General features: G+C 46.4%; 1 protein-coding gene across 1 annotated transcript in view; it reads left to right on the top strand.

The window, feature by feature from the left end:
• Positions 1–21,046, top strand: part of PCCA (propionyl-CoA carboxylase subunit alpha) — a 2,575,253-nt gene that overhangs the window by 1,162,921 nt on the left and 1,391,286 nt on the right. Inside the window, exon 15 of the mRNA XM_086934374.1 lies at positions 2,124–2,192. Within this exon, the coding sequence (XP_086790500.1) occupies positions 2,124–2,192 (69 nt within the window). The remainder of the gene's footprint in view (positions 1–2,123; positions 2,193–21,046) is intronic.

Genomic DNA, 21,046 nt, shown 5'->3' with positions numbered 1-21,046 from the left:
TTTGCTTCCTGACAGCAGTGCCATTCGTTAACAAGCATGATTTTAAGCATATCCCTTAAAAAGGACACTGTTGGGGTGGACAGCAAAGGATGTTTTTGACTGTCATAGAAGTAGGAAAGCCAGTTTTCTGAAATAGCTGCCAACCAGATCAACCAGCATTCCTGATGCAGGTTTCTCACACCGGAGTCCCCACATGAGGGAATAGTTGAGTCAACATTTTAAAGGAGAGGGTGAGGGATAGGGAAGCCACATCCTTGATCCAAAATCCCACTCAGTACCTTTTGGGTTTTGCATTTCTTTTTAAGTTGTGCTATAGAAAAAGTACTGCAGAAGAAAGGAATTTGTACTTAATGCATATTAGCATAACATGTTTATTATTTCATTATCTTAGTTACTGAATGGAGTCTTTTTTTATTATTGGGTTTGAGCATGAAACAATTAAAACATTTGTGTTTTTTTAGGTGCCTCGGATCTTTTCAGATAAATTTCTTCCAGACTGTACCTATAACATAAAGATATTTGCTATTAAAATGATGAACAGCATGGACCCAACTTGGGAATTGTTTTTTTTTCTGTTTCAAAAGGTGTTTTATTAAACATTTTTAAGTTGGAGCATTACGGACAGTATCCGCATGTCATTCTAGAAGATTACAGATAAGGTTACTGCTTATATAAGATAACATGTAAACTTCCATTTTACCAAGAAATGAAAATACTAATGTGATGCTATGTCAAGTAATGCTTAAAAAGTAAGAAGGGTGAACTGTCTGGCAATACGTGAGCGCTAGGAGGCGTGTGATTGTGAGCGGCTGCTATCTGTGCAACAGAGGGGACAACCTAGGTGTAGGGAGGTAACGCAGATGTAACAGTGGAGTCTATACAGGGGAGAATGCATAGGGGTGTGGTGTTACTTGGCAGCTGGAAGTAGGCACTGGTGGGTAAGTGACAGGCTAGTGTCTACAAGGAGCAAATGTATTCGCCATTTGCAGTTAATATAGTGAACGTTGATTTCATGGGGGTGGTAGTCCTCTTTAGTAATGGTTTGAAGGTCGATCAACATAGCATCCCATTTCATAGAGATGGGGTGTTTGCAGAGGCCTTTTGCTTCTTCTCTACAAATTGCTATACTCCTAGCTCTGGCCCAGTAAGCCTGGGCGTGCCACCAAGATGCAGCCAGCGGGGGTAACAGCTCACGCTACTTTAGGGTTAAAGTCTGTTTGGATAGCAAGAGGGTGAGGTTAGTGAACCTAGCTGCTACCTTATTGAGCTTAGTGCTTGTAGATGCCAAGGGCACAAGCTTCTCAAGTGTTAAGTCCCTCGCAGTGAGTGATGTTGGCTATGGTGGTCAGAACTGCTTACCAGTAGTGCGTTAGGGACGGACAGTACCAGAGGACCTGCAGGAGGTTTGCATTATCAGATTGGCAGCGCGTGCAGAATAGTTGAGCAGCTCAAAAGATCTCTTTTAATTTGGTAGGTGTAAGGCATCCTCTTTCGTAGGATAAAAAACAACTTGAAAATTGTTAGTGCGAATAATTGGTTCATTTACATGAAGTCCTCGTAAGGGCAAACCTAACAAAAAAGCAATATTGAGGTCTTAAGTGGATGTCCGGTGAAGAGGTCACAGAGTGGTGCTGGAAGTAGAGGAGATGCCACTTATCATTTACAAACTCTTAAATATGTCTTGGGGCATCCCCTTGGGCACATGAATTATTGCGTTTTTTTGTTATGGTATTTTATCTTTTTGCTTCATTTTCCTCTCTGGTTATCTGCTTTGGGAAATTTGCTTTTATTCAAAATATGTGGGAAGACAGAAGGCGTAAATAAACCAATATACTGTAGGCCTAATTTTTTCCAATAAGATAACATTAGCACTTTTATGTTGTTCAGTTGATCATTGTACATGCTGCAGAGATATTTGCAACCTACATTATCTAGGTTGTAATCCTTGCCAGGCTTAAGTATACTTGTACCTGTTGGAGATTGGTAAAATATGTGCAAAAATAAAAAAACACACTTTGGCATGGTTGTCAGGGTGCTTCTTTTTTCTATAATGATGGGAAATTGTAAATGGAGCAGAGCCTTAAACTGTGATAAATTTACTATTGTTTTCTTTTGTTTTTAAGGTTCGGGTTGACAGCGGCATTCAAGAAGGAAGTGACATCAGCATTTACTACGATCCCATGATCTCAAAAGTTAGTTTTTCAAATTTACGCCTTCATTTTCATTTCTGTGTTTAATTCTTATGTCTTAAAAAAGCAGGATGATACATGTTGAATCTTATTGTTGAAGTAGAAATGCTATCAGGGCACATGTATTCTTGATATTGATCTTTAATGTGTATACTACAGGAAAAGTAGTACACACACCCAAAGCTTTGGCGTTATTTCACAGGACATACATTTCGTGACTCACATCGTTGAGTAATTTTGGAAGTGCACCCATACTCTTGCAACCTGCCAGCTAAAAATTGGTGCCTTGACTTATACCATTATCGGTAATATATACTCAAAAAGGGAAAGAACTCTGCATTTAATGCTAAACTATAGACTTGGGACAAGTAGTACTTTTTTGTGCCCTGAAGGAGTCGTTTTGGGTCGAAACATGTTGGCTGTGTCCAAAAGATGAATATCAAGAACAAATGTGGCTTGATATGCTTTTTGGACTGAATAATCGATTGTAGTTTTTTGCTACTCTGTATGTTGATCCTGTTGTGGGATATTAGACCTAGTATAAAATGTTTTCTACAGACTCCTAGTCAAGCCAAGGTGCTTCTTCTACTTGTTGTGATGGATCAAGACTTTCCTTCAAAAAGCAGTTCACCTTCCCCGAGACCGGCGACCCCACCTCGTCCAGAGTCAGACATCGAACACATTTCGCAAGATGAAGACATGCTGGCATCAACTCTGATCGACCAGGCGTCAGTGGCGCCAAAGGAACCAATTCCATCTTTGGATCCTTCTGCCTGTGGTGCTATCCCCAAGGTACCCGTTAGGAACCCAATACTCTGAATGTCTGTCTCCAGGTATAGATCCTCCAAATTTCCTGAATGCCATTTTCATTATATTCAATAGGGCCATGATCCCCAATGGCACGCCACTTGGCCCTGTAGGTCCTCGATCCTATAACATAGGATGAATGCCAACACCATTTCAATCGACTCCATTCGCTCCTTTCTACCATTTGCCACAAGTAACTTGGGCAAATCCTCTACCGGCTCCTGAATCTACAGGATCGGCACCAAGAATGACATCCTCTCCTCTTTTGGCGCCCAGTCCAATGACATCAGCCCTGAAATCTAACTTCTCATTGGCACCACAACAAACGACATCGGCACCTCAATCCACACCATCGGTGCCGCAATCAACACTCAGTATCAGCAACACAAGATACTCCACCGTCTCCACTGCCTCTTATGCCATGGCTACTCCGATGTGTCCTCCACTTCAACATTTCTCATTGCCTGTCTCAAGATCTCATTTAGATACGCTGCCTATGAGGCTTCATAGGTCATGAAGAGAAGAGCAGAGATTTGTAGAAGAAGAAAGATTTGCAATGGAAGACTTTGACCCTCAAGATGATCCAGATAACGGGGATAATGTTGAGTATGACCATCCATCCCTCAACCCCACTTATGAGAGTCTGAAAGATGCAAGTGGCTGAGATACATCTCCAGAATGGGGGCTTCTTTCTCTCTTGGGCGTCTCTCCTTCAGAAGTATCCTATTACCATTCTGTAGTAAGGAAAGCTGCTGAAAAGATGGACTTGAATCTGCTGACATCAGAACTAAAACCTAATATGTATTACCTTTCATTCCTCTTTGGGTACATCTGAGCCTCTTCTAACATTCATTGAGGCACTCATTGACCCTATACTGGTAATTTGGGGCATACCAACTACCTCTTCTGCAGCCTCTAGATCAGTCTCAAGAATATACAAAGCAGCACTGGGAGATACCACATTTCTATAATCTCAACTATCTCCCAAAAGCTTAGTGGTTATGACCTCATGCTCATCCAAAACGACCCCAGGATCATTTCCCGCAACCCCAAAAGATAGAAAATCTAAAAAGATAGAGTATATAACAAATAACGTTTTCTTAACAGGAAACATAGCACTAAAATCTCTCAGTGCTACTTTGTTGCTTGGCAGATATGTTCATGCTCTACTAGATGCTGCCTAAGCGGTCAACCCCCACCTCTCCGAAGGTCTTAAGGGGCACTTTTCAGAGTTAGAGCATGCCGTAGCCAGATATATTATCCAGTCAGACCTGGACAAGACTGATTCAGTAGGCAAGGCTATGGATTCTTCAATATCCTTTTGTTGCAATGCTTGGATCAGGAATGCAAGCTTCTCGCAGGACGTCCAAACGACACTAACGGACCTACTATTTGATGGCTGCTGCGTTTTTGCATCAAAGGTCGACTCTGCACTTGAACAATTTAAGGATAGCATTCAACAGCTAGATCGTGGGCCTTCAAACTCAATTAGGAGACTAAAGACAATACTCAAAAATTAGAGGTGTTCGTATGGGATTTTCCTTTGGGAGCAGGCAGCAGTACAGCCTGCAATAGTCTTTTCCGCAATAAAGGCAGCAAAGGGGTTGAGTACGAAAGCAAGCTATTCCTCTTCTCCCACCCTCTTCCTCAACTTCCCTGCCACAACAGAGAGCCCTGGTTCCTTTATACAAGATAATTTCTCACCTGTTGGATGACAGGTATCCCACTTTTATCAAAAACGGAAGTCTACCACGTCAGACCTTTGGGTCTTACAGATTGTAAAAAGGGGGTGCACCCTACGCTTCCAACCTCAGCTCCATCCCTTAACTTACCAAATAGACTCTCTACCACTTGCAAATACTCCAACAGGGAATCGATTCCCTTCTGCTCAAGGGTGCAGTGGAATTGATTCCAGAGCTGGAAAATGGACTGGGATGGTATTCTAGGTATTTTATGATCCCTAAAAAGTATGGCGGGTTAGGCCTGATCCTAGGCCTCAGGATTTTAAACTAGTTCCTCAAAAAACAGAGACATTTGAAATGCTTTCCTTAGTTCAGGTTATCCTAGTGCTGAATGTGGATGACTGGATGGTGTCTCTCGATCTATAGGATGCCTATTTACACATCCCAATCCTGAGATCAAACAGAAAGTATCTCAGCTTCACTGTATGATCAGAACACGGTCAGTTCAAAGTCCTACCTTTTGGCCTCACTTCTGCACCACAAGTCTTCACAAAGGTGATGGCAGTGGTAGCAGCTGTTATCCGAAGAAAGGTAATTTCTATAGTCCCTTACCTGGAAGACTGCCTAATCAAAGCCAAGAATCCCAATTTGTGGCTTTTCCACTTAAATGAAATGACAACTTTTGTACGAACTTGGCTTTTTGCTCAACCAAGCCAAGTCTCACTCGAGGCCTTTCAGCACATACTGTTCTTAGGGGCAGTTTTGGATACCACATCCAATCGAGCCTTTCTCCACCTCCGAGGATTCAAGACATTCAAGCTATGATTCAAATGCTTCAGAAAGGAGGGATCATTTTAGTCTTATGCCTGTTAGGTCTGTTAGCCTCCTGCTTTCTGTAGGTCACACATACACGCTCTCATAAGGGTCCTCCAGTGGTGCCTCCCTAAGCAGAGGTTCCAACATGCTAAAGATCTGCAGACCTGCATCAAGATCTCAAGGGACACTTCTATGGATCTGCAATGGCAGAGCATAAACGACAAGGTGCATCAAGGAAAACAATTTCACCCTTAACTTCTGGTGGCCACAAACTCCTCTACCGTAGGGTGTAGAGCACATCTGGAGGAACTGGTTTGGAGGCTTCTGGTCACCGGAAGACCAGAGCTTACAAAACACTCTTTTGAAATTATGGGGACACGTGTACCTCTCAAGGCCTTCCTTACTTCTTTTCACGGTCTGTCTCCCAAATTTTGATGGACACCACAACAGCGATGTGATACATCAACAAACGGGGGGAGTCTGGTTGTTTCTTCTCTGCAGAGAGACTCTGTGACTGTGGTTCTAGGCTCAGGACCACCATATTTGTGTAGTAGCAAAAAACCTGGCCCGAGGTCTCCGCGCATGAGCAAGACCGTCTTAGTCGAAGTCATCTGGCATACCACGAGTGTCGTCTTCATTCTGAGATGATCAGGACATCTTTCAGTTATAGGGGACTTCTCTTGTGGATCTGGTTCCCTCTCTAGAAAACACTCACTGCCCAAAATTCTGTGCCCACCAATATCTGACATAGGAAGCTTTGGGGGAAGCGTTTCATTTAAAGTAGACTGCTCTACTCCTGCAGACGTTTCCTCCCTTACACTTCCTTGAGTGTGGAGGAACATTCGATTCAACCGAGCCCAAGTGATCCTTATAGCTCTGGATTGGCAGAGAAGGGTGTGGTATGCAGACCTAGTTCACCGTTCCCTGTACCCTCCGTTCCATCTCCCTTACAGGGTAGACCTCATGTCACATTCACAGGGGCAGGTTCTACCCCTAACCTCCAGAGCCTCCACCCAAGTGCCCAGAGATTGAACGGGCAACCAGCATTCTTTCTCTCTACCACCTGAGGTGGTGGACATGATTCTCTCCTTTAAACACTTGTCCACAAAATCTGTGTGCTCTAGTAGATGGTCTAGATTTGTAAAATGGTGTGTTGATAAAACCATAAATCCCATTAATGTCCATTTATCTGAAATTTTGTCTATTGCCCTACACTCTTTTGGAAAGGTGAAAGGTTACTTGTCTGTCTTAATGACTTCCCTACTCGTACCAGATCAACCATCACTGTTTAAATCCCCAACTGTTTTACGGTTTGTGAAGGGTCTTACAAATAGATACATTCCTTCTCCTTTTATTTTGCCTCAGTGGGACCTACATTTTGCTCTTACTTTCCTAATGTGTTCTCCCTTTGAGCCCCTTCACAGTTGTCCATTAAGATTATTATCCTTCAGAACGATTTTTCTGTTTGTTATCTTATCAGCAAGGAGTATCTGAGAACTACATGCACCGAGCATAAAACCATCCTTTACTTCCTTCTTTCCAGATAAACTTGTATTACGGACCAGGACTACCTTCCTCCCTAAAATGGTTACTCCTTTCCACTTAAGTCATCCATCACACTGTCCACCTTCTATCTTTCTCCTCATCCTACAATGGAAGAAGAAAGACTGTATAGACTTGACCCCAAGAGGAGGTCAGCTTTTATAATCATAGAAACAGATAATTCAGACTTGATGATAAACTCTTTATGGGCTACATAGGGAGAATAAAAGGAAAAGCGATTCACAAATTGGCACTCTCAAGGTGGATCATCCTGTGTATAAAAATCTGCTACTCCATGGCACAAAAGGAGCCGCTGAAGGTATTTGCTCACATTGTACTAGAGCAACATCCTCTACTTCTGCCCTTGCTAGAGGTGTTCATTTAGCAGATAAATGCAGAGCAGCAACTTGGTCCTCCCTTCACACATTTGTTAAACACTATTATTGGATTCGGAAGTGAGAAGGGATGGTCACTTCGTTTGCTCAGTTCTTCATGACTTCTTGGTTTAGTCAGCCATGCTCCCACCTCCGATTGTGGTACTGCTAGGAGATTCTATTGAAAAGATGATGAATCTTGCAGGTAGCGGTATCCATCAGGTCATGTTACTTATCTTAGGTAATGCTTTTTCTGGTGTATACCACCTCTGCCTGCACATTCCTCACTGATCCACCCTCCTCCCCGAAGTATGGTTGTTTATAACAAGACTCCCTTTTCATTTCTACGTAGCTATTCATGAAGACATCTTTTATGCATAGGTATTTATGAAAATAGCAACAATATGTGTAGCAATAATTTTCTGTTAATAATATTGAGAATTCTGCCTATCTTAGTAAGTTAGTATCATCTGTTACTCTTGAAGGTGCGGTATAAAATGAATGGTCAGCACATCAACAGGGGGTGCTTTATGGCTCCAGTGACATCACACAGTGCAATGTTTGGAGCCGACATGGAACCAGCACCACCTGCCAGCGCAAAAAAGCTATTAAAGGAAGGTTTCCGGATCAAGTCCTGAACCTGGGATAGTCAAAATGTGAGGAATCTGCCGGTAGACATTGTATCTACCAGAAAAGCATTACTGAAGGAAGTAACTTGTTCTTCTCTTACAGTTTCATTTTGTCTTTTTCCCAAATTTGCTTAGTCATGTAAGTCATAACCGATATTGAAAGATATCTAAAAATCATACTAAAGGAGTGGCTGGAGGTGTTCAGTTATTGTTCACTGCTCCCAGCAAGGAGCGCCCCATAAAGCACTTTGGAGGTTTAATTGCATATTTTTTTCTTGCTTTGTGGTGCCCCAATCTGGGCAGGGGCACCACCAACATGTTATAAAAGTTTGTAGGGGGCTGAAAGGAGTGCATCAGCCCCCCACAAATCATTGAAAGTAACCCAATGTTTTCTGGGGCATATACAGTATGACCCCAGGAAAAGTTAATGATGCATATAAGCATTCCTAGAATAGGAGCTTTAGCTGAGAATTACAGGGATTCCATGCGGTTGATTTTTTGGCCCGAGTGTAAAAGAAAGACTCTGACACATGTTTACTGCCCACGCCTTATTTGGCTATTTGGGGTACTTTGCGTTTATGCTTCTGTAACATCTTTCTGTATAAGATATGCATGCCAAATGGGGCGTGGCTGGGCCGCCTAAGATGGCGGATCGTTTTTTCTAATGCTCCTGCTGCCGGCCCACGCCAGAAACGACCCACGATGTCCCCCTGCCTGCAATCGGGGATATAAAGACTGAGATGGCTGGCGGAATGCCCCGTGGGTGATCTGGGCTGCCCGAGACTCCTGTGTGCGGCTCCTGAACGGCCTGCAGCGCTCCTCTGTCCCTCCCCATGCATGTCTACTAAGATGGTGGCCTCCGGGTGGCGGGACGGAATCTGAAGTGCCACGGGTCCTGATGTCCCCGACCTTCAACTGGAACATCGCCGCTGGATCCGAAGGTGAGGGAGCGGCGCTGAGGTGCTGACGGCCTTGCCCTTGCTGTGGCCCGCGATCCTAAAGGTGAGGGACTCCACATACGCGACGCCTCTGCCACCGGCCGCCTCTCCCCCCCCTCCGGGCCTTACCGCCACTGCCTGAGACCCGTCGAGCCTGAGCCCTGCTTGGGGGGGGGGACGCTGACGGGACCGGGGGCTGCACCACAGAGTCATATAAAATAAGACATCAATTGACCTATAGACCAATGAATTTAGATATGGTTTATATTTTTTGAATAATCTTTGATTGTCTGCATTTATATGTAGTGAATTGAGACTGACATTGAGCTTTACTTTGTCAAGTTTATACAAGGATCTGTGTATATTACTCAAAAAATAAGTAAATATTGTACATTGTGTATATATATATATGTGAATAATGTTTAGTATTTATGTGTATTTATGTGTAAGTGTCAAAAATGTTTTGTGTTCTTTTTCATACATAAAAATCTTTTTGAAAATTGAAAAAAATAGAAATTAAAAGGGTAAGAACAAGATATACCCAACAAACCTAAGAGTAATATTGGTTTGTTTTCTTCCTTTAATATAAGGATTGAAAAAAGTGTGTGGTTGGTATCTGTACGCTTTTCTTGCACCACAGAGTCAGCACCTGAGGCGGACGAATACCCCTGCTGCGGGTCACCTCTATCACCAACGCAGACCCCTAACCACTGCAGAGTAGAGAGACTGCAGTGGCCGAGGGCCGCAACTCTGAATCAAGGCCTGAGGCGGACAGACGCCTCCGCTGCGGGTCTCTGTCATCGGCAGCGCCGACCCTCCTCCATCCAATGCTGTCACTGAGGGGAGTGATGTACCCGTGAAAACGCCCCCATTGGCGCGCTGTGCTCCCGGGCGTCCCGATTAGCCAGAAGAGCCGAACGGCCTGCACCACCATTGAGGGGAGCGATGTACCCCTGAAAACGCCCCATTGGCGCGCTGTGTCCCCGGATAACTAAGACAGCCGCACGCCTGAGGAGAACCCACCGCGCCGCGCTGCTGTGAGAAAGGCGCGCATCACTGCTGCACGCAAAGACTCGACAGGGGCCCCCATGCCGGAGTGAACTTGGCCCTCTTCTCCTTGTGCAACCCTGAGGAGATCCAAGACGTCCCCGCCTTCCCCCCGGCTCATGCCGCGGGACGTCTGAGCGAACGTTCTCACGATACAGCTTTCCCGGATGCCCTACGCTGCAGCCCTAGGTCCCCCGGGCACTGGACAGGCTTGATTACCCGTGTGACGCCATTGTGGTCGACCCGCGGCAACCACGCTTCACCCCCTGGCCTACCGTCCGGAGACCCTATCTTCCGGTCACCCACTGAATGGGGCCTGAACTTTCGCTACAGGCATGATCGGCCTTGTCTCTGGGGCGACCAACAGCCAACCATTTGCCCCCAGCCCCGAGCGCACAGTCCGGATCTGAGGACGCAGAGGTACGCCAGTGACGGGATCCAAGCACTGGTCGAGGCAGACGAAGCCTGTACTGAGCCCTCTGACCCCCTCCCCCGCCGGACCTCCAAAACCCGGTCGACTGAAAGGCAACCAACGGCCCCCCCATAATGGGCCGCCGAGCAGCAGGTACCGCCCAGGGAATGGACCTTCAGAAACTACCGCCCCAACCACCCACCTCTGCTCCACAGCGTGATGGACATGACAGTACCGTCTCTACCTTTCGAAAACTAGATCACGTCCTTGCAGCCATAGAACATTCCAGAGTGGTGATTGAAACCAAATTTGACGCTCTAGCTACGGATTTCACCCTTCTCCGTAACGACCACAGGAATTTGTCGGACAGGGTTTCCCAGGAGGAAAAAACGGTGCAGTCGCTCAACCCGCAAGTGCAACAACACCAACACGACATTACGGACCTCCAATTCCGCCTCAAGGCCTTAGAATCCAAGACGGATGATTTGGAAGGGCGTTCCCGAAGGAGCAACATACGCGTCATGAACCTGCCGGAGGGGACTGACCAGGCCCGGACTGGCTGTTGCAGGCACCGGGCAATCCCCCGGTGGGCCGCATGGTTGGGGGCCGGTTTTGGGCCCCTGGGGGCCGTTTTTGTTACAGGGCCGTTTTTGCAGCTATGCTGCAGAAACGGCCCTGTAACAAAAACGGCCGAAAACCGGCCCCGGCACAGAGCGCGGTCACGCCCCCCCTCCCCCTCCTCCTCCCGGATGGGTATGGGGGGCCGGCCGAGCAATTTGCCAGGGCCGGTTCTGGTTCCCAGTCCGGCCCTGGGACTGACCCTATACAGTTCATCACGGACTGGATCAAAACTTTTAAACCAGCCACAGACCTGACTCCCTATTTCTCCATTGAAAGGGTGCATCGTGTACCGTCGCGCAAACCTAAACCGGGCCCTTCCGTGAATCCATAATAGTGACCTTCCTCAAACCCCACAGGGACCCCACGTGCCCCTCCTTATACAGACCCATCACACTCCTCAACACGGACGGTAAAATACTTGGAAAGATCCTAGCGGGTCGTTATAGCCAAATCCTGCCGCCTCTAATTCACTGTGATCAATGCGGCTTTGTACCCGGGCGCAATACTTCCCACAATTTGAGACGCCTTTTTCATATCCAAGACAATGTAAAGGACTGGTTCCCTCATGCGGCGTGCCTAATCTTCGACCTGGAGAAAGCGTTCGACACCTTACTATGGCCACACCTGTTCGCTGTTCTCCAACTTTAATGACATATATGCGGCTCCTATCCGGAGGCCTTACCTCTAGAGTGCGGATCGGTAAACTAATTTCCGCCCCATTCCCGATAGAGAGAGGAACCATACAGGGGTGCCCTCATTCCCCTCTCCTTTTCGCATTAGCGGTTGAACCCTTGGCCCGCGGCTGCGTCAGGAGGGAGACGACTGGGGGATTCCGATTGCGGGAACGACTCACTGTATATCCCTCAACGCAGATGATCTGCTCCTTTATGTCCGCGATGAGACGAGTGATCTCACACCGATATGGACTACCCTACAAGCCTTTGGAGCCCTCTCGGGCGTCAGGGTCAATTGGGACAAGTCGACTGTCTACCCCCTTGGACCTCATGAGGTACCGCACGAAGTGTCGCTAGGCACCCAGACATTACACTAGAACAGAGATGCCCCCAGATACTTGGGAGTGCGACTCTACCATTCCCCGACGGATCTCTACGAGGGCAACCACCGTAAGGCACTGGCGGCCCTGCGATCAGTGGTTAATTTTTGAAAGACTCTGCCCCTGGCGCCCATCGGTCGAGTGGCTATAGCCAAAATGATAATGGTACCCAGACTGCTATACCACCTCGCCAACCTACCGGTGATACCGCCTCGGTCATTCTTCCGGGAACTAGACTCCCTCCTCACGACACTGATATGCAGCAATAGCCGACGCAGAGTGGCACTTCGCACGCTCTATTTACCAACCACAGAGGGGGGCTTGGGCGCCACTTCTTTTGAATCATGCTTTGTAGCTGCACAGCTCCAGTGGCTGTCCCACTGGACGGCGGAGCGCCACGATGGGGAGACGACAATGACAGCTGGCAAGATATCTCTACCGATCATCAGACGGATGCTTCTACCTGGGACCAAACCGTCCCGCACCCACCTGCTCCAGGTGTCCGTCGCGCGCAAATGTATGATGCGCATTCATCGCATGTCCAAAGGCCAACCACTCTATTCCCCACTGTTGCCCCTAGTGGGACTCCCTCGAGGAGCCTTGTACTACACCACTAGGACCCTACAGACGTGGACGGACCATGATGTGACAGAGGCGGAGGCCCTGTTCCAGGAGGGTCAACTATGTACTTTCGAACAGCTGGAGGAGTGGTATGACCTCCCACGGGGACAATTCCTCACGCACAGACAACTAGTGGACAGCGCACAGCCGTTCTGGAATCTCCAAGACGGTGAACCGCCCACACCCGGTGCTCCACATGATCCTCCGCATGGGAGCCGGTAGGCACCTCATTACATGGCACTAAAAGACAATTAGGGAACTGACTAATGTCCCCCTAGATGCTCTACGTCAGGCCTGGGAAGACGACGTCGGTAGGGTGTTTCATGACACGGAGTGGGTGCGCGCCTTGGAATTCACGAAGAAGGTATCGAGGAATGCACGGTTTAAGAACATGCAATTTAACGTGCTGCACCGAGCCTATCTCACCCCAGAAAGGCTTCACCGGTACTATCCGGACACGCCGTTTAATTGTCCGCGCTGTCAACTACCAAACGCGACTTTTCACCATATGTTCTGGGACTGTCCCTCCCTCCACCGATACTGGTCCACGATACATTGCACGCTCCTCAAACTGGCTAGTTTACCGCACATTGACTCCTGGGAGGTCTGCGCACTTGGACTCTACAAGCGCTAGAAAACCGAAAAAGTACAGTGGCGCTTCACTTCCCTCGCCCTCTTATTAGCCAAACGAGCCATCGCAATGCACTGGATAGCGCCCTCTGGTCCTCCAGTGGCAACCTGGATTGGGGCAGTGAACAAATGGGGGGCTGCAGAGGCAGAGATCATATGTGCGGAGGAGGTGCAGGGAACACTCAACACCCCATTTCGCTGGAATGGGCACAACTGCTTATACAATTTAAGCAGGAAACCACCCCGGATGACACATCGGAACCGTCCCCGGCCCCACCTGCGCTTCCCCGCGACGCCCTGATTCCCCCATACTGTCTGCCTGACACTGAAGTCTACCCCCCCCCCCCCCCCCCCCCCCCCCCCCCAGGCCTGACAGCTTGCCCTCGTGCCCTATCGTCGTTGCGATCCACCGTCCCCTGGCCGGATGACCCCCCCCCCCATACGCCCCTGGGACCCCCTGAAACTCCTGGCCCTCGGGCTGCACCCCGCGCCCTCATAACGCTGCGTCCATAAACACCCGCTAGCTTGCCACATGTTATCCCACCGCTCATACATCTAGGAAAAGTTTACTCCCATAGTTCCACGTTTAGTGCCTAGCCGGTACCTTGTTACCGACACGCACGCATTGTTCTTTTGTTTCTTCTCCTGTGTACCCGCATTTAGCACAATAGTGAAGGTTTGCATGTACGCACACGGGGTCATCACTCCAATTCACCCCCAGCCCGCACACCATACCAGAACGACTCGGATGAGCTCTTACCTTAACACCCTCAGCTCCCGCAAGTCACAGAGTGCAACTTGCTTCATCCACTCAAGACATGGGCTGGGGGCGCATATCTGCTCTACTGTTCCTTTCTCATGGTGCATTTTATGTAACCCTGTATGTTGTAGAGAATTGAGCACATGATTGACTGATGTATTTACCCCCCCCTCCTTGAGGGGCATATTTGTAAAACCTAAAAAAAATATTCAAACAAAAAAAAAAGAAATGCATGCCAAATTAGCATTCTTTTTTCCGAACATCATGGAAGTTCTAAAGGTACTCAGGATTTTTGGATTCCCCTGAAGAGGAATGAGAAAATATCCATATTATAGCTACATTTAGTGCTCTGCAAAAAACATGTCTGTTTTTTCCCCCATAATTGAATTATCAAAAGGTTTTTCTGTGCTGAAATCATCAACTTTCAGGAAAATGCAGAGCTGTATCAAAACTTTTTTTTTCTCTCCACAGTTTTGGCATTTTTCTAAGAGGTAGCCAATTTTTCCTAATATGCGGGCTCTGGCACTGTGGTGCACGTGTGGTAGGTGCCTGGCCTGAGAGCTTCCGACTGGGTCTGGAGCACGAGAGGGCCCCCTCAAGTTTTGCTACGCCACTGCTCCCAATAAAAATAGTACCTCACTTGTGTGGCTGGGCCTAGCGCCTGCGATGAAATATACGCCTAAATTTGACCTGGAGATATCATATTGTACCCAGTAGAATCTGTGTTTTTTTCCGTCTTTTTTCATTTTTTTACAACATGGATGACTGCTTATTTCGGACCCTAGTTCAGCCCCCCCTAGGAAAACCTACCATACCAAGTCATTTCTGAAAACTAGAGACCTGAGGGTGTCTAGGCAAGTGTTACTTGTGTGGTTCTAACAAGGTTTTTTTTTTAACCCAGAAACCTTTGCAAACCTCACATTTTGTCCAAAAATGCATATTTTTCTCACATTTCTGTAACAAAAAGTTCTCAAATCTGTGGGTAGACATATATTTCCTACCCCCAACTGTCCCCCAACTCTCCTGATAAAATTATACTGCACTTGTGTAGGTGGGCCTAGTGCTCCTGACAGGAAAAGTTCTAAATCACATCATAGAGTGATAAAAAAATTCCACCCAACCTCTTCTCCAATTTTGGTGGCTGCAGAATTTGGCACAAGATCAGCTGGCACCCAGGGAAACCAACCAAACCCTGCACAATTCTGAAAACTAGACACCCAGGGGTATCCAGGGTGGCGGCGAGGCCTACGTGGCTCTAACCAGGATATTTAATGTTTTACTCAGAAGCCCTGGTAAACCTCAAACTTAGTCTAAAAACACATATTGTCCTCAATTTCTGTGATGGAAAGTTCTAGAATCTGTGGGAAACCACACATTACTACCACCCAGCGTTCCCCAAAGTCTCCTAATAAAAGTGGTACCTCACACGACAGGAAACGGCCCACATTGCAATCTGGAAACATCAACATTTCCTGTCAAAAATAATGACCTGATTAGCCAATAGGGGTAGCTACCATACTTGCTCCTGGGTTCGGCTTCCAACTGGAAAACGTACCGGGGGAGTCTAGTGGTAGTGTGTCTTGTGTTGATCCCACAATGGTTTCTTACCCACAGTGCCCTGCAAACCTCAAAAATTACCTAAAACCACGCATTTTCCTTGTATTCTGTGAAGTAAACTTCTGGATTCAATTTCTGTCATGACACTAGGCCCAGCCACAAGTGGGGTAGCGTTTTTATTGGAAAAATGTTGGGAAATGCTGGGTGATAGGATTGTTTTGCGCCCCTTCAGATTGTGGAAGTTTACGTCCTTCTACTACGACCCCAAGCAGGGATCCACTATGAAGGGATATCATTGGAAAGGGGAAATCCCCCCTTTACAGTGATCCCTCCACCATGCAAGTCAGTGCTTAAGGGGCTGAGATATGCCCCAGAACACCCATCCAGTGAAAGGGAAATGACGGCCGATGCACCACGTGCGCTGATGATCTTTCCCCCTTAAACAATAAATAAATACATATTCTGGCTGCTGGGAAAGCTCATCACTCGTATCCCGACCTAAAAAAAACCTTGTGGTGTAAGCACTAGAGGGTTCTTTACAGCCCTCCCCAGCGTCAACAAGTGGCTGACACCCTCACTTAAAAGATTAATGTTATTTTGAATATGCATGCTTTATTTAAAGGCCTGTTGACAAACATTGATATTGATCCCCCTTGGCAAAGCCAACAGGTTTGCTTTCATATATAGATGTAGTCACCCCTTGACAAAGCAATAGGCTTGCCTTGTATACTAATGTGGTCACCTTTTAACAAAACCAACAGGCCTGCCTTTTATATAATTATTGGTGACAAAGCCAGTAGATCAGCCTTATTTAAAATGACACCCCTGTATATTGTGATGGCTGGATGTGCGCGGATGGTGTGTGGGGGTGGATTGGCCGCAACTGGTGGGGTTGTGTGCAGGGCCTACACGGCACAGGCTAGTGATGTTGTAGTTAGGTATGGTAGTAAGATTATACTTTTGTGTTAAAGAAAATCCTAGAAATTCACTGAAAAAAAACAAAGGTTAAAGTGACATTATAGTTAGGTGAGGTAATAAGATCTTCCTTTATGTTAAAAAACAAACAGAAATTGACAGAAAATCTTTTTTTAGTGATTTTATTGTTAGGTAGAAATGCTAGTTAAATATAATGTAATGTATGTGTTCTTGTAAAGCGCACTGCTGCCCTGAGGTGTCGTGGCGCTGTAGACTGCTGGTTAACCCGTCCTGGATATCCCTGTGAGATGGTCCCTACTGGATATCTCCAAGATGAAACCAGGCATCCCCAGCGAATGTGGGGGGCCGTTGTAGAGATGAGGCAAGCTAATGCCCAGAGTTGCCGAGTGTGATCCCTGGTTAGAGTAGGCACCGACGCGAGAATTATCGAGTCCGCTGACCCTGGTCCACGACCCTGCCGCGTCGGGAATTGAACCCTGGTCCCGGGCCGTTCTCTTCTTTCGGGTCTGCCGCCTCTAACCAGTGAGCCACACCACTCCACATACAGTTTTAAACTCCAACAACCACTGAAATTCTTCAGTTACAGTTTACTGATCTAACTATAACTTGTACCCCCGCCATACATACTGCTTATGAACTCACTTATTACATCACTCATGACTTGTTTAATAAAATCCTTGATTACATCACTGATGAAATCCCAAATTACATCATTGATGATATCAATGATTATCTCATTCACTAATCTTTTCAATGTACCCATTAAACCAGTAAAGCCTTTAAACTATGTAAAAATAAAGTGCTAATGGGTGGAGAATCAGTAACAGAATAAATTACATAAACATATGTGCTTATATAAAATAATTACATTGTAGCCCACTCCCTCTATAAGCACTTGCCCCATTAGGTTGCACAGCCACTACTATGCACATCCTTCGGCATGTGCTTAAGTTTTCACGAAGAGTCCCCTAGCTCCAGACATTCTAGCTCCATCAGGTGCCAAAACTCTTACTACACCCATCCTTCGTAGTGTGCATAGCTCTTCACTTGTGAGCTCACTTCCTCCAGACACCCAGGCTCAATTAGGTGACTATGGGCCAGATGTAGGTAAGTATATTTTACCGATTCATAAATACCGAATTTTACAGATTCGGTATTTATGAATCGGTAAAATAGAAGGGGGGAGATTTAGGTAGAATCGGTAATTGAATTGAAGCCCATAGGAATCAATGGGCATTACTGAATCGGTATTTACCGATTCGGTAAATACCGAATGTTGCAAGGGTGCAGGGGGTGTCACTTTGACACCCTCTAGCACCCCGAATTCAGGCATGTGTGACATGTGGCACACAGACATGCCCTAAGGGCATGTCTGTCTTTCACATGCCATAGGTGTGCATGCACACATGTGCATGCACACCTGGAATCGGTATTTTACCACCCAATTGGATTGGGTGGTAAAATACTGATTCGGTAAGGCCTGTGGGACTCAGAAGAGTCCCACCTACATCTCAAAATAACCGAATCGATACAAATACCAATTCGGTATTTTACCGATTCAGTAAATTTACCGAATCGGTAAAATAGGGCCCCTACATGCCAAATACTTAATACCGGTCGGTAACGGCCGAAATCGGCCGTTACCGACCGGTATTTTGGCTCCTACATCTGGCCCTAAGTCCGTACTATGCCCAGCCTTCGCCCTGTGCAGAAGTCTTCACAGAGTGAGCACTTCCTCCAGATACCCAAGCCATATTACGTGGTCAAGCGCCTGCTACACAAAGCTGTTGTCTTATGCTCAGCTTTTCATGGAAAACTCACTATCTACAGACTCTCAAACCTTGTTAAGTGGTGAAGCGCCTACACCACACAGCCTTTGTCTTGTGGACAACTCTCCACACATGCAAGTACCATTAGGTGGGCAAGCCTGTTTCAAAGGTTTACACTCATTAGCAGCACAGAAGCTATAGCAAATTTGCTGTAGATGTAGGTCACTAAATACCTTTCAGTGTCAGAAGCTTATAGCAAAGCGTCACACTCATTGAATAATGTCATAAATGTTCTCATCAGTGATATCATTAAAAGTGTCATGCATGATGTAGTATGTGAGTTCATAAGCTGTGCACAGCAGAGGAGCAAGTTATAATTAGCTCTATAAACTATTGCTAGAGAATTTCAGTGGTTTATTTTTGAGTTTAAAATGGTATTTTTGACTGACATTTTCACCTAACTATAACATCACTTAAACCATCGCTTTTCAAAGGGAGCCCATAAATATTGCAGTTACTTAATTAAAAGTAACTAGGGCTAGTTTGCTTGGTAGGTGAACGTTTCCAGACAGTTGCTTACTGCTTTTTATAATTTGTCAGAATCTTTTATCTTTTTGAAAATCCAGATAGCATTATGTCCAATACTGAAACAACAGTATGCATACCATCATGGTGGACTTGCCACCATAGTGCTTTCATGTCCTTTTTTGACTTTTAACTAAGAATATAACATTTCCAAGTTATCGTGAAGGAAAGTTTCAGTTCTCTTAAAGGCATGGAGGGTAATACATATATAACACAACGGTTGGAGGAGGGTCTAAGGGGAGTCATATTTATAGACCTACCGGACAGTCTACACCCCCATATACCATGTAAGAACAAACGTGACTGTCAGCGGTCTGTAGAGTAAAGAAACCATGTGTCTAAAATGACATAGGTGTCACTGTGTACAGGAAATGAATCCCATCAGCCCACCCAAATGGCGGAACATCATCATCTGGGACTTTCGTGGAAACTCGTATGATAGGGAGATACACTTGTTGAAATAGTGCGTTAATCTCCACTTCACCGAGACCACCAGCGATGGATCCAACCATAGAATGACAAAGAAGGGATAGAATGGTGTGGGATATTTAATTGCAGTGAGAAAATGTGTAAACAAAAGTGTATAATTTAAAATTGGCTACCGTGACAGCAAAGAATATTTTTAATAGGAAGCAATCATGGTGTCAATATTAAAACAAAGTGTATGACAGTTTGACAAAATAACTGTCAAGAAAAGATGGTATAGTGGTCAACATGTTTCTGCCATTTACTAGGGATATTCCCTTCTGGCTTTCATCAGGACCTAATAATACACTACTGCAAAAAGAAGACAGTGCAAAACAAAGTATTTGCACCAAGATAAATGATACCGGGTATACTGTTGATGTGGAGGATATCTTCGAGGCTGGGGACGACGAGAGCGTCCAAGAGGAGGAACCGGAGCACTTCTCCGACCCGGCCTCCTGTCAAGAATCTTACTACGGAGAAGAGGTAGACGATGAGAACATCGAAGACGATGAAGCCATCGAGGTAAGAGACAACGGTATGGCCATTGGAACCACAGAGGGCGGCTCCAGCGATGAGCAAGACCCAACCGAACCTTCGGGGGTCGAAAGTGACACTGTCTTGTCAAAGGCTCAGGTCGAAGCGTCGCCGGAAGGCCTTAGCCAAGATCTTTATACTCATTCTACAGCCCCGCAATCTGGCCCGGCTAAGAATATTTCAGAGCCTTCGGTGGGTTGGCCTTCGAAACCGAAACTGACTAAAGACAAATCAAAAGCGAAACTGAAACTGGTCAAACCAGTATTCGTTTCGCAAAGCCTCGTTCCATCGGATCCTAAGAAGGCTCGGAGTGTCATTGCCCCTTCGGGGTCACAAAAGGGTGCCAACCCGAAGATCGGTACATCCAAGAAGGTGCCAAAGGCCCAAAGAGATGGAGCGACGTCATCTAAGGCTGCCCTCGGGGGCGTGGACACTGAAGATGGACTTGAGTCGCAGCCGCCCCTCAGTCCAAATGCATACAAGTTGATGCTGGTGAAGGTTCTCGAAGACAAGCACAAAAAGGCCGCATTAGAACGTGACGCATCAAGCCGCGGCCATTTTGGGAATCCCAGCGCAACACCTGGCTCGAAGTTGGCGATGGCCGTGAAAAAAGTCAAACAGCCATCGGAGCCTCCACCTATAGTTTTTGGACTGCCTCCGACTGCAAGACCTAAAGCGTCTAAGCCGGCACAGGGCACCGACCCTGGTAAAATGATGTCAAAACTTAAGGGAACGACCGCCACTCCTGAAGGCGTCGGTTCTACTCCACTTTCTTCTGAAAGCTCAAAGAAGTTGTACATTGACTCTGCAACCGGAAGACTCACCCTTTTCAAACGGAAGATCTTGCCGGAGAAGCCATTGGAATCCTATCAAATTCCACTCAAAAGGAAAAGAGACTCTGCTTCCTCGCCAGTTCTTTTCGAGTCTGTAAGGCCTTATGGACAATGTGAGAAGTTGGCCCGATATGCAACGTTCCAACGACCCTTATGGTGTTTGGTTGTAAGTCAACCTATAGACCAGCTATCCTAGTAGCGTGGATACGAGCAGTCTAAGGCTAAAGACTCGAGAGGGCGCG

Source organism: Lissotriton vulgaris, chromosome 8 (genome assembly GCF_964263255.1).
Source record: "Lissotriton vulgaris chromosome 8, aLisVul1.2, whole genome shotgun sequence".
NCBI classification, from domain to species: domain Eukaryota; kingdom Metazoa; phylum Chordata; class Amphibia; order Caudata; family Salamandridae; genus Lissotriton; species Lissotriton vulgaris.
This window is presented reverse-complemented; position numbering and strand designations above follow the sequence as displayed.